We start from the raw sequence: 12395 nt of genomic DNA on the forward strand, positions 1-12395 counted from the left end.
AAAAATAAAAAAAAAAAAAAATTGCACTGGGCGTGCCACGCCCGCGCGTGCTGCCAATCAGTGCTCGGGTCGGGTAAAGATCAACAGCACGCGGCGTGCATTGCACGCCCGTGCTGTTGATCTTAAAAAAAAAAAAAAAAAAATTTTGCACTGGGTGTGCCACGCCCGCGCGTGCTGCCAATCAGTGCTCAACCGGGTCAGCTGGAATGAAGGAAATTTACAAGTCCACGTGCACCCAAGCAGCAGCATCCACGTCAATGCACCCTTTGTATAAATTTTTATTTCTTTTATTTCTTCTTTCTTCTTTTCTTTTTTTAGATCGCATAAAAATTTCTAGCTTCCCAACATCATCATCTTTCTTCGAACTTCGAAAGAAGTTCCGTCTCAGAGACCGAACCTGAAGACTCTCTCAGGCTTTCTCTCTATCTCTCTCTGATCAAACGGCCTCTACTAAGCAAATCAGAGCCGTTGATTTCAGGTCCGTAGCATCGAGATCTAAAACCCCCCGCGAAGTTTCGCGCTTTACTATCTGTAATCTTAATCGAATTTACTTGTTCTTAATTTTGGGTTTACTTGTTTCATGGACTTGATTTGCTAGGTCATGAACGGTCTCCAACTGAGTCGACCACCGAAACGAACAATTGGGTAATTTCTGATCTGAATTTCTGTGAAATTGCATGAATTTCGGTCAAATAAGTGTTTTGGGCGAGCTTTTGAGCATTGAATCGGTGGTGATTGATTTCTTGGGTTAAGTAATTAGGGTTTAGCGCTATTTGAATTTGAAGTTTGTTTATCAAATTGGGATTTGAATTTTTTGGAATAATTTCGGGGGTGTTGTCTGGTTGGGAATTTTGTGGACTAATAATGGAGCAAGAATCACAAAAAAAGAAGGTTGATGAGATGGGCCGGGAGCCCTCGAATGCGCCCATTCTTTGCGCGAATGGTTGCGGATTCTTTGGGAGCGCAAGCACTAATAATTTTTGCTCCAAATGCTACAAAGACTTCGTATTAAAACAAGCAAATGAAAATATAGTTGTGGAGAAGAAAGTGGGTGATGAACAAAATGTGGAGGATAATGCTCAGGTTGGAGGAGGGGTTGTGGAAGTGAATGAGAGTCGAGTGGAGGAAGGGGCTCCTTCAGGGAATCCTGAAAAACTACCTGCTAATCGTTGCAGTTTCTGTAGGAAGCGGGTTGGGCTGACGGGGTTCAAGTGTAGGTGTGAACTGACGTTTTGCTCGCTGCATCGCTACTCCGACAAGCACAATTGCATGTTCGATTACAAGAGCGCGGCGCAGGATGAGATTGCGAAGGCGAATCCGGTGGTGAAGGCGGACAAGATTGAGAAGATATGATGGTTATGGTGAGTGGCTGGAGAAATAGTGGCTAGGTGGTTGCCATTTGCTATAGGAAGTATAGTTGAAGGTACTTTGATGCCCTAGGAAATAAGTTCTATATTGAATGTTTTTCATGCTTGATATGTACAGTTTGGTTTATTGTGGTCTCTCCAATAATAATATTTGGTGTAAACCATTTAGATTTATTTATGAATTAGTGATTTGCAATAATTCTTGAATTCCATTGATGTTTATCTGTTTTTTTTTTCTTTACCTATCAAAAAAAAAGTTTGGTTTCTCCATGTGTTATTGTGTTGGGCCATTGCTATGTTGTGGTAACTTTGTTTAGAAAATGATAAGCACAATTGCCCCTCCTAGTTAATTGCAGCGGTGAGGATTTGGTTTCTAAAGAAGAATGCTTGTTTTCTCAGTCCAAATTCCTCTTAGTTCATATGTTAACTTAAAACAGGAACATTATGCACTATGGTGTTAGGATCATTTAAAAGAGGCCTAATGTGGTTCTCTATGAACACTGTTAATACTTGTCAATGTCCTGAACGACTAGCATTTTTATTGACTACAGGGCTTTTATTAGCGTTATAATTATGCTCAGTAGCTGGTTTTTGTGTTGTGTTGTGTGATATATTTCTCCCCTTTCCCTGTTCCCTTTGTAATTGCTGGGAGAACATCCATCATCAAGTCATCTTCAAGCTTCAAAGCCTCAGAAGTGACATTAAGATAATGACCATCATAGTGCCTTGGAAACTTTGACCGAATGAATAGGGATCTACTGATAGACATTTTGGTTGAGGAAGAGAATGCAGTATGAACTCTTTTTTCATTAGTACCTGGTATTTTTCCCTCTGTCTCGGCCGTTTTGCGATCCCTTCTGCAGTTTGGCCTGCAGTGGTACCTTGACCAATCTCAGGTCCAATAGAAGCAAAGACCAACTGCCGTGGAGGAGGTCTCAAATGTATGTTGGCATGGAATCTGGTTGGCTCAGGAGTTGTGTTGATAAATGGCTGTCTCTCATTCTTTCCTCAGTAGATGCAGAAAGTAATGCTATTCAGCATTCTCAAGTGTGTATCTTTCAGCATTCTTTTCTACCTGAAAGATGGACATTTGAGAACTTTGAGTTACATTTCTCTCCCATAAAGTATCTTGTATTTTTCCCTCCACTTTTTTTTTTTTTTTAAGCCAATATGGAAAAGGATTACAAATGAGAGAGCTTTTTCACTCTTGATCCGAATGGAAGAGAGAATAAGAGACTAATCGGGAATACTTTTGAATATTAGGTTGGAACGGCCTATCGAGCTAAACAGTGTACATGACAATTTGCACTTCTAGAGAGTTTGTAAGCCTTTCAGCTATACAAAAATAGCAAATTAATATTAATATCAAAAATAAAAGAAGCAAAATTTTCGACTTTGAAGAGATGCAGGTGTTGAATGGCAAGAACATTGTTGATAGCGTCTCCTTCCAAAATTAAGGAATAGCGCTGTTTGAGCTTCACCGATAGTGGCGTCACCACTGTGAGAAGCAAGATTGACCGTCGGAAAGGAGGTCGCAAACAAGATTGACTGTCGGAAAGGAGGTCGGAGGTCGCAAATGGACGTTGGCACGGACTCCGGCTAGCCCAGGAGTTGTGCTGAAGCAACAATGGGAGTCTTTCATTCTTCCCTCAGTAGATGCATAACTTTTTTAGTATGCATAATTTTTTTTAGCTGGTTGACAGGTTTTGGATCTCATTGTTTGAGTGCCCAAGAAAAGTATTTCGATTGCTGCAGAAGGAAGAGTTGCAGCCACCAGAAACAGTGATTTTAGATGAACCTAGACTTTGCATTTCCACGTAGTTGCCTTTAATTACGGTGATTCACGTAGTGCAGACGAAAATGCATAGTTGTTAAAATAAGACTAAAAAAGTTTTAAATCATTTTTTTTCTTTATAATTTTTTAAATCATTTGAATGAATGGAAAATATTCATGAATTGGATGGCAACATGTATTGAATCATTTGCCAAAAAAAAAAAAAATAAATAAATCACTTGAATGAAGCGAAAAGATTAATCATGAATCGGACTATATGGATTGCAACATTTGGAAAATAATTTGAATCAATTGGATATATTGAAAGACTCAGGATTGCACGATTTATAGGGATATATTATGTGAATATTTTCAAATTACAGAATCGAGAGAAAATTTCTGTTTACACTCGCACTAAAAAAAGTTTACTGTCTTTTTGGTTTTTCATTTTATTTTGGTAGTAATAGTATGGTTTTTTTGAAGAAAAATGCTATTTACTATTCTCTCATCATTTTCCCATTTTTTTTCTTTTGAAAAAAATCAACCATTAGATTTTTAGGACTCACACCTTCAATTAGGTTGGTCTTACCGTCTTACAAGTTTTTTGATTGATTTTCAAAAAAATGAGATTAAAAAAAGATAGGAGAATATTAAATAGCATTTCACTTTTTTATAGATTCTCATGAATCTTTTACGGCTTACCCAGCTAAAAAAAAATACTCATCTATTAGATTCAAAAACAATAATAAATAAATAAAGTCCATAAGGTTCTTTTTTTTTGGTTTTTCTCTCTATTTTTCTTATCTTTTTGTTGTTTTACTCTTAAAAAATCTTTCTCCATCATAGTTTTTGCTTTTCAATAGAGAGGAAATATTTCTAGGATTGACGAAGGTAAGTTTTTCTTCTTAAATTTTTAATTATCATTTAATTTTTATTTTCGTATTTGAAGTTTTGCAAACTCTTATATTAGACAATTTATTTGTAGTTTGTGGTTGTTAAACTTTAGTGGATGATTTATTTATTTGTTTTATGTATATTTTGAGTTTTAGATAAAGGCAAGACCGTGTTACTTACTTCCTAGAGCACTCAAAAATGAGGAGCTAAATAGTACTTTTATCTAAAATGACTAATCAGATTTATAAAAAAATCCTTCACATTGGACTAGCCAAAAAAAATATATATATATACAAAATGGATATTTTATTGAATTAGCCAAAAAAAATAAAAAAATGTTACATGTAGTGGCACTATTCACGGGGGCCATTTTATTTTCTCCTACTATTTCTCTTCCACATCTCTCTTTTCCCAAAAAAATTTCCTACTATTTCTCACTCCACATCTTTTTTTTTTTTTCAAAAAGTTGAAAAATAGGATATTTAGGAAAATTACAATCCTTTAAAAAATTAAAAAAAAAAAAAAAATTAATTTAAATGATATAGATAAAAAAAAATAATAATAATAAAAAAAATCGGATGTATGGTGTCTTTCAAAATTCATTAGCTAAACTAGATAAAGTGGGTTTTGATTTGCTATTTTGCATAAAAATATACATAAACCACTTTGAAAGTACAACAGCTACTGAGGCGACTAATGCCTCCCAACAACCAACTCTTAGGCCTCGTTTGGTTCGCGAAATGTCTAGTCCATTGAAAAATGATTAGCTACTACGGGGAATAGAAGAGTGTTGAATAGATTAACTATTCCTATTCATTTATTTGGTTGTAATGCTGGAATAGACTAACTAATCATATTTCTTCATTTGGTATAATGCAATATGTTGGTGAATGGAATTATATTGTAATCAAATTTTCTAAAATACCCTTATAATACAAATACAATTTATAGTATTAAGGACTTTCATTTTTTTTAAACATAAACAATTTTACTATAATTTATTTTTCTTTTTTGTTTTTAATTATGTCAGGTATGTGGCCTTTTTTTTTTTTTTTTTTTTTTGTAATTATGCTATAAAATTATTTATATAAAAAAAATAAAGTTGGAGAAAACAAAATCAGACTCAATCTTGAAATCAAAACAATATAGTTGGAGAATGTACAGAGAATCAAAATAAACCAAAAAACAATTTATATATTTGTATTTTATAAAAATCTTGTAGATTCTGTTTCTTCGTCAAAGAAAAAAAAAACTGAGAAAAATGAGATACAGAGAAACAGAATTATTAAAAAAAAAAAGAAAAAAGAAAGGTACATAAATAAAAAAACAGAGAAATTGAGAGAAGAAAATCAGAGAGAAACAGTACAGAGAATCAAAAGAATTAAAAAAAAAAAAAAAAAAAAAACTGAGAAACAGTACAGAGAAGGGAGACGACATAGAGAAAAAAAAAAATTGTTTGTACTTGTAGAAAAACTGTACCAAAAGAATCAGAGAGAAAATAGAAAGAGAGAATGAAATATAGAGACGGAGAAAAGAGAAACGGAGATATATATATATATATATATATATATATATATATATATATATGAGAGAGAGAGAGAGAACGAAATTTAATTCCATAAGTGAGGTTTTTATGACAATTTACACAATTAATTTAATCCCACAAGAAATAATTAGCTAAGAGCATTCCCAGTGGAAGAGCCAAATGCTACTTTTATCTAAAATAGCTCTTCAAATGTTTAAAAAACCCTTACATTGGATTAGCCAGAAGAAAACGTAAAATAGATATTTGATTGAAATAGCTAAAAAAATAGCTAAATGTAGCAGTACTTTTTAAGGGAGCCATTTTATTTTTTATTGTTTCTCTTACCTGTTTTCTCTTTTTCCCAAATATTTTCCTACTTTCTCTCTGCATGTTCTCCTTTTTCCCAAAACTTTTCCCATTTTTTTCTCTCACATGTTCTGTTTTTCCCAAAACTTTTCTTACTTTTAATAATATTTAAATGATATAGATAAAAATATAGCTAATCGGATGTGGATGCATTTAAAAATTCATTAGTTAAACTAGATAAAAGTGAGTTTTGATGAGCTATTTTGCATAAAAATTTGGCTCCTCCATTGGGAATGCTCTAAGCCACTCATTTTTTAGTGGCTTAGCTAACCCTGTGTGTATGGGATTAGTAGCCCCATGGGAATAGACTATTCCCAGGAATAGAGTGTTACCAAAGAAAGGACTAGCTATACCTAGTGTTAACTAGTCCAATTCACGAGTCTATTCCGCAAACCAAACCGGGCCTTAGGGTGTGAGGAACTACAACGACATGGGCCGAGCATGGCTTTGGCGGTACGAGCAAGTCTGAGGAAGAGCATTTGGAACTTTGTTGAAAGCAATCGGCCAAGTATCCAATTTCCTTGAGGGTTATTGGCTTATTGCCTCAAATATACTAGAGTCCATCATGGGAGAGGTGTTCGCTAAACCTTCATTTCCAGTAAGTAATCCTTTAATTATGCAGCCGTCAATCACGCTGAGACTCGAGGAAGATCGTCCTCCAAGAGAGACTATGAAGTGGTCCACCCTCCAAGGGTGCATGTGTGAAGAACTTAAGGTTGGCTCTCGCGTGGCCGAGTGACATAGGGTGTAACGCCCCAAAATTAATTAATTAAGATAATTAAATTGAAGTGTTACTCATAGTGCCTCCATACTAATTAATTTATAGTTAGATTGAATTACTACCTTAAACACTAAATATTAGAGTAATTATATAGCGGAAATCGGAAAGTAATGGTATGAGCAAAAACTAAATAACTTCAAAATCATCATTTATCATCTATTATAAACACAGAGCTTCTAAGAAAAGGTAAATTGCAATAATTGTTACTGTCTAAACTATACTATTCAAACCGTTTACACAAGGTTTTCACTTAGCATGTTCAGCCTTACGAATTGCTTCAGTCTATCTTTTTTATAACCTATTAAACTACAAAACACTAACATATTTCACAAGTGGAAAAATAACTACGTAAGTTCACAACTTAGTAAGTAAACTATCATAGAACTTGTCATGCAGTGAACCTAATTTTCTAAAATATAATCCCTTGACTTTAGTAATAGAAAATGTCATGGGTTTTACAATTTGGTAAGTGTTCCATCTCTTAATATACTAGAATAAAAAATAATTTTATTCTATAATTGTAATCTGCATATCAGATACTATTTTGATGCAAAATTCATGCTAATAAGATATTTAAAACTTTATTCATAATTACTTAATATTCATAATTTTCCTCCATGTGGTCTATTTAAACATTTACCCATTTTCGTTAGGGTTAATGTTGTCCTGTGGGACTTATTGTAACATTAGTACCTTGGTGAAGCATGCATATCGTCATTTTTATTGTCTCGTTCAGATTTAAACCTTAGGTTGTCCACACTACTAACGATGTTGTCTATGTGACCACCATTCAACTATAGCTGTGTCGGTCACCTATAAAAGCATTGGATCTAAGGCCAAACAATAAATATAAATCTCTCAACCATAGGGACAAGCCTTTATATCCATGTGTCCGCCATTCGTATGTGACGATCCACATCATATGTTTAATTGTCATATTTTATTTAATAGATAAATTTTCATCTCAATTCAATTATAAACGTTTGTTGACATCATTAGGCTCACACCATAATTATTTGATAATAAACATACATTTAAATAATACTTAGTTTAATAAACATATTGCATAATAAAAACCGTTAAACCGTTCCGTAAGCATTTACTCACATCGATTGCTTGTCCTCAATATTAGTAAGCCTCGTGGTTTATAAATTGATGATTATTTAAAAGTAATTTTCACGTAATTAAGAGGGGTGTTACATGGGTTTTCGGAGGCGGTGACGTTCTCCTAACTGGGGCTTTGGAGCCTTCAGTCGTTCCGAGGCTGAGCACCGTCGAGGCAAGTAATCCACGCATCGAATGACTACATCATATGGGGGTACCATTGTGCTTTGGGGATAAAATGATTATGTAGCACCTTCCTCTTTGAATATGCAAATCCCGAGGACCAATATGGTGCACACTACTCGTATTATTGAGATATAACAACCTTTGGATACTCCAAGGCTGCTGGGGCCTTCTGGTCATCTCAAGGAAGGTCCTTTGAAGTCGTTCATGCCTATTGGGGCGTAGGGATGAGGCCCTTTTCTTTGAGATCTTGTGGCGCCCTTGAAGGGACTTCTTCTCGAGGGCTATATGAAGGGAAATGGGAAATTACTATCTAAAGGTTTGGTTGAGGGAATGTGAGATATCATGATCAAGGTAAGTTTCTCGACTTTTCTTGTTCTACCCCGTTCACTTTTTTCTTCTTTTTCTTCATTTTTACTCACTTTTTGCTCATTTCATAAGGCTAAATGTTCTAGCTCTTTACTTAGACTATAAGGAGTTTGAAGGGAGTGCTCAACCCAAAGGAGAAGTTCTTCGTGGACAACTCAAGCGTGTAGTGAAAAACATAGCTTGGTTGAAAGATGCGAGAGAGGGCAAGAATACTGAACTTGAGGCGACTCGTCGGGAGGCCAAGGCTGAGAAAGCGTGGGAGAGCTTGTTAGAAGACGATTGTTGCTCATCCAAGTTACGAGAAGAGCTAAGTGGTGCAAAAGCCAAATCATCCCATAAATTAGATTGAGATAAATGTTGCTCATCCCAAGCTAAGAAAGACACCGTGATGAATTAAAAGTTGAATGCAAAAAGCTCCTCAACCGCCAGGTGAGGAAGGCTCTCACTTTAGCCCAATTAAAAAGTACCTTGAAGGATTTAGGCAATGAGAAAGCCTCTTCGGGGGACCTTAGGTGTTGGCTTAGACTAAAGGAGGATGAAGTGAGGAACCTTTGATCTTACATTAGGCATGTTAAAGGGGTTTGGGACGTTTCTTGGGAACGATGGTATGGTTGGGGCTTCAAGATTGACAAAACCTCTTCAAGGGGTGTAGTGGCTCGATTAACTTGTCTAATTACTTTTCAAAAATGTTAAGAGGAGGGGGAACTCAATAAGATGTTGAAGAAGCGAAATATACGATATAACAAAAGTAGATTGCTCGTAGCTAAATATGATTTAAAAAAGCTTTTATAAAGCCTTTTGTAAAGATCCTGATCTTCCTAGGGATAAGTGGGACATACATAGTTATAAGTTATCCAAGTTGCCAAAAAAAAATAGTTCCTTTGCATGAGTAAGAAACAGATGTATTTTCATGAGTTGCCCTTGTTCTGTTTATATGAGTTTTTTTTTTTTTGAATTTCTTGTATTATTTTCGTGGTTTAGCATCTCGATGTTCTTTGATAAGCATAAAGAAAATGTATTTTTAACATTCACCAAACCAATAGAATAAGAGTTAGCTTTGCAACTCGTCCCCAAGCAAGGTAAGTAGGTCGAACTACAGTCTCAACTGATATTGATGAGCCCAGGACCCAATACCCCCACTTCCAATCGTCAAACAGAGCATTCATTTTCCTATATAAGACCACTTGAGATTGAAGTATCATTCCCCTTTCCTTAACAATGGAATCCCTACTTTTTGGATTTGCTACCGCAACAAGAAAACTCAAGCATTAAACACATAACAATGTTTATGTTAGCGCACTCGGTCACTACAATAAGAAATCAAGGGTTGCTCGTAATGATAATAGCACAATGTTGGCATCTAAGGAAGTAGTTTGCTAGAATTTCAATGTACTACATGGATGATTTATGCTTTCGTCAATGTAACACCTAATGTGTTACATGGAGTATTTTGGCAAAACTTGATTGCAATATTTATAGTTGAACTTTTAATGGTACTTTGAATGTGTTATTGGATGTTATTTATAGCTCTCCCAACTTGAAAGCATATAGTTTATAGGTTTAATTATGATGTTTTATTGGTCATTATAAGTCAATATGTGTATATTTTAGTAGTTTTTAGGGGAAACTACCTTTTGCCCCTATGAACTACAACGCATATTCACTTTGCGCCCATGAACTACTAACTGTGACACCCGAGACCCCCATGAACTACCATTTTGTGCCCAAAACCCCAATTCCGTCAGTCAAATGCCCCTTCCGTTAGTCAAAGACGTTAACTCATACAGTCAAAGCGACAATGCGTTGTAGTTCATGGGGGTAAAGTGACAATGAATTGTAGTTCATGGGAGCAAAGTGACAATGAATTGTAGTTCATGGGGGCACAATGATTGGTAGATTGTTTAAGTTAACGCCTTTGACTGACGGAATGGGCCTTTGACTGACGGAAGGGGGGTTTTAGGCACAAAATGGTAATTCATGGGGTCGGGTGTCAGTTGGTAGTTTATGGGGGAAAGTACCAAGGCGTTGTAGTTCATGGGGCAAAATGTAGTATCCCCTAGTTTTTAAGTTAATTTTGTTGTTGTTATATATAGGGTAAATATGTTATAAATCCTTGAATCAACGCGTCAAAACTGTACAATCCCTTAGTTTTTTTCTTCGAATTTTTACTCTATTGGTCAATCGTAAATGCAACATAATCCCTACGTTAGATTCTTTTCCCAAAGGTTTAACGGGCGTTATTCCCATTGAAATGCACCGTTTTGCCACGTCAGCATATTAATTTTTCATTAATTTAATTTACAAATTAAATCTTAAAAAAAAAAAAAATTGAAAGGGTGGCCGGAAAGCCACCCCTAACCCCTATGGGTGGCTTGCGGCCACCCTAGGGGGTTAAGGGTGGCTTTTCCAGCCACCCGCAAAAAGCCACCCCTAACCTCCTGGGGTGGCCGCAAGCCACCCCATAGGGGTTGGGGGTGGCTTTTTGGCCACCCCTTCAATTTTTATTTTTATTTTTTTTAGATTAAATTACTATAAAAAAATTAATATGCTGACATGGCAAAACGATGCGTTTCAATGGGAATGACGCTTGTTAAATATTTGGGAAAAAATCTAACTATAGGGATTTTGTTGCATTTTCGATTGACCAATGGAGTAAAAAATTGAAAAAATAAATGAGGGATTTTACAGTTTTGGCGCATTGACTCAGGGATTTATAATATATTTATCCTTATATATAATATTTTAGAGAGCCCCTACTATCCGGGCCATTTGTAAAACCTCTTTTTACAGCTACCAATAAAGTTTTGACACATTAGCAAAAAAACATTCAGAGCTTGTTTGGGTGTGCATTTGAAGGGTATAAAAGCGTGTTTAACACTAAAAAAGTAGAATTTCGCTCGTTTCTCAGAGCTCTCTTCTTCACTCCTTTCAAGGTCTGAAACCCTTGATTGTTAACTTGAGCTCCTCTCTTCATTCCTTCATGGATTGAAAACCCTGACAAACCCTTCCCCATCTACCTCTTCTTCTCCTTCATCTTTCCCATCACCTTTTTTTCCTTTTCTTCTCATGGATATCTCTCAACTTGCACTACAAGCTCTTATAGATGGAACAAAAGCACTTGGATGGGACAATCCTGAACAACTTGATGTACTTGATGAAGTTCCTCCCAACCAAGAAGCCTTTGCTATAGTAGGTAAGCTTCTTACTTTGAAACCTCTCCATCCACAGCTGGTTCGGGCAACCATGGTCTCTGTCTGGAATTTTGCTTCTCCTTTGGCTATTGAGGTGTTGGCTCAAAACAAATTTCTATTTACAATCCCACTACAAATCTGTGTTGATCGTATTTTGAACCAAGGGCCATGGAATATTCGTGGTTCTCTTCCCCTTCTTAAACCATGGTCTACAAACCTTGCTCTTGAAGAGATTGAACTCCACATCTGCCCTTTTTGGGTTGAACTACATGGTCTTCCCATGCAGAATATGACAACTTGGAATGCTATTCGTATTGGGAAAGCTATAGGTACTGTTATGGAAGTGAAAAACTGTGACAACAAAGGAATCATCTATCGTCAATATCTCCGGGTCAAGGTGGAATTAAACACTTATCTACCTCTGATTCCAGGATTTCATTTTCCTTAGAATGGTAAGGAATCTCTTTGGGTTGGTTTTAAATATGAGAGGCTTGCAGACTATTGCACTCTGTGTGGTCTTATTGGGCATAAGAAATTTAGTTGCCTTTCTCCTCCTCCGGCCGTTCAACTTGTCAACTATAGTATTTCTTTGAGAGCAAATTTCACTTCCATCCCAAGTCCATCAGATTCTGACTCCGAAGTCCAATAGGGTCTTCAGCTTCAACAAACGGCTGCCATGCAAGTGAGTCAACTCACCTTTAGCTGGTTACTCACTATTCACAATCTCAAATATCTGAACATGTGGAAGCACCCCTGATGTGGTATTTTTGTGACAAAAAATATCAATTATAAAAATAACCACTCGCAATAGGACGAATCTTTGTAGGATACGGCTATAGAG

General features: G+C 35.9%; 2 protein-coding genes across 2 annotated transcripts; both read left to right on the forward strand.

Annotated features, from left to right (window-relative positions):
- Positions 1–324: 324 nt before the first annotated feature.
- On the forward strand, positions 325–1579 carry LOC132165865 (zinc finger A20 and AN1 domain-containing stress-associated protein 6). The gene is made up of 2 exons (XM_059576557.2): positions 325–478; positions 599–1579. Exon 2 carries the CDS (start codon positions 865–867, stop codon positions 1351–1353), a length of 489 nt encoding a protein of 162 aa, XP_059432540.1. The 5' UTR covers positions 325–478; positions 599–864; the 3' UTR covers positions 1354–1579.
- A 9850-nt stretch (positions 1580–11429) lies between these two features.
- On the forward strand, positions 11430–12002 carry LOC148583144 (uncharacterized). The gene has a single exon (XM_088511582.1). It carries the CDS (start codon positions 11430–11432, stop codon positions 12000–12002), a length of 573 nt encoding a protein of 190 aa, XP_088367708.1.
- Positions 12003–12395: the final 393 nt, after the last annotated feature.

The sequence above is a fragment of the Corylus avellana genome, chromosome 11, assembly GCF_965113065.1.
Source record: "Corylus avellana chromosome 11, dhCorAvel1.hap1.2, whole genome shotgun sequence".
Classification (NCBI taxonomy): Eukaryota; Viridiplantae; Streptophyta; class Magnoliopsida; order Fagales; family Betulaceae; genus Corylus; species Corylus avellana.

What these genes read in the sequence shown, in the direction of transcription:
- LOC148583144 (XM_088511582.1), top strand. Translation starts at nt 11,430, where the DNA reads ATGGATATCTCTCAACTTGCACTACAAGCTCTTATAGATGGAACAAAA.
- LOC132165865 (XM_059576557.2), top strand. Translation starts at nt 865, where the DNA reads ATGGAGCAAGAATCACAAAAAAAGAAGGTTGATGAGATGGGCCGGGAG.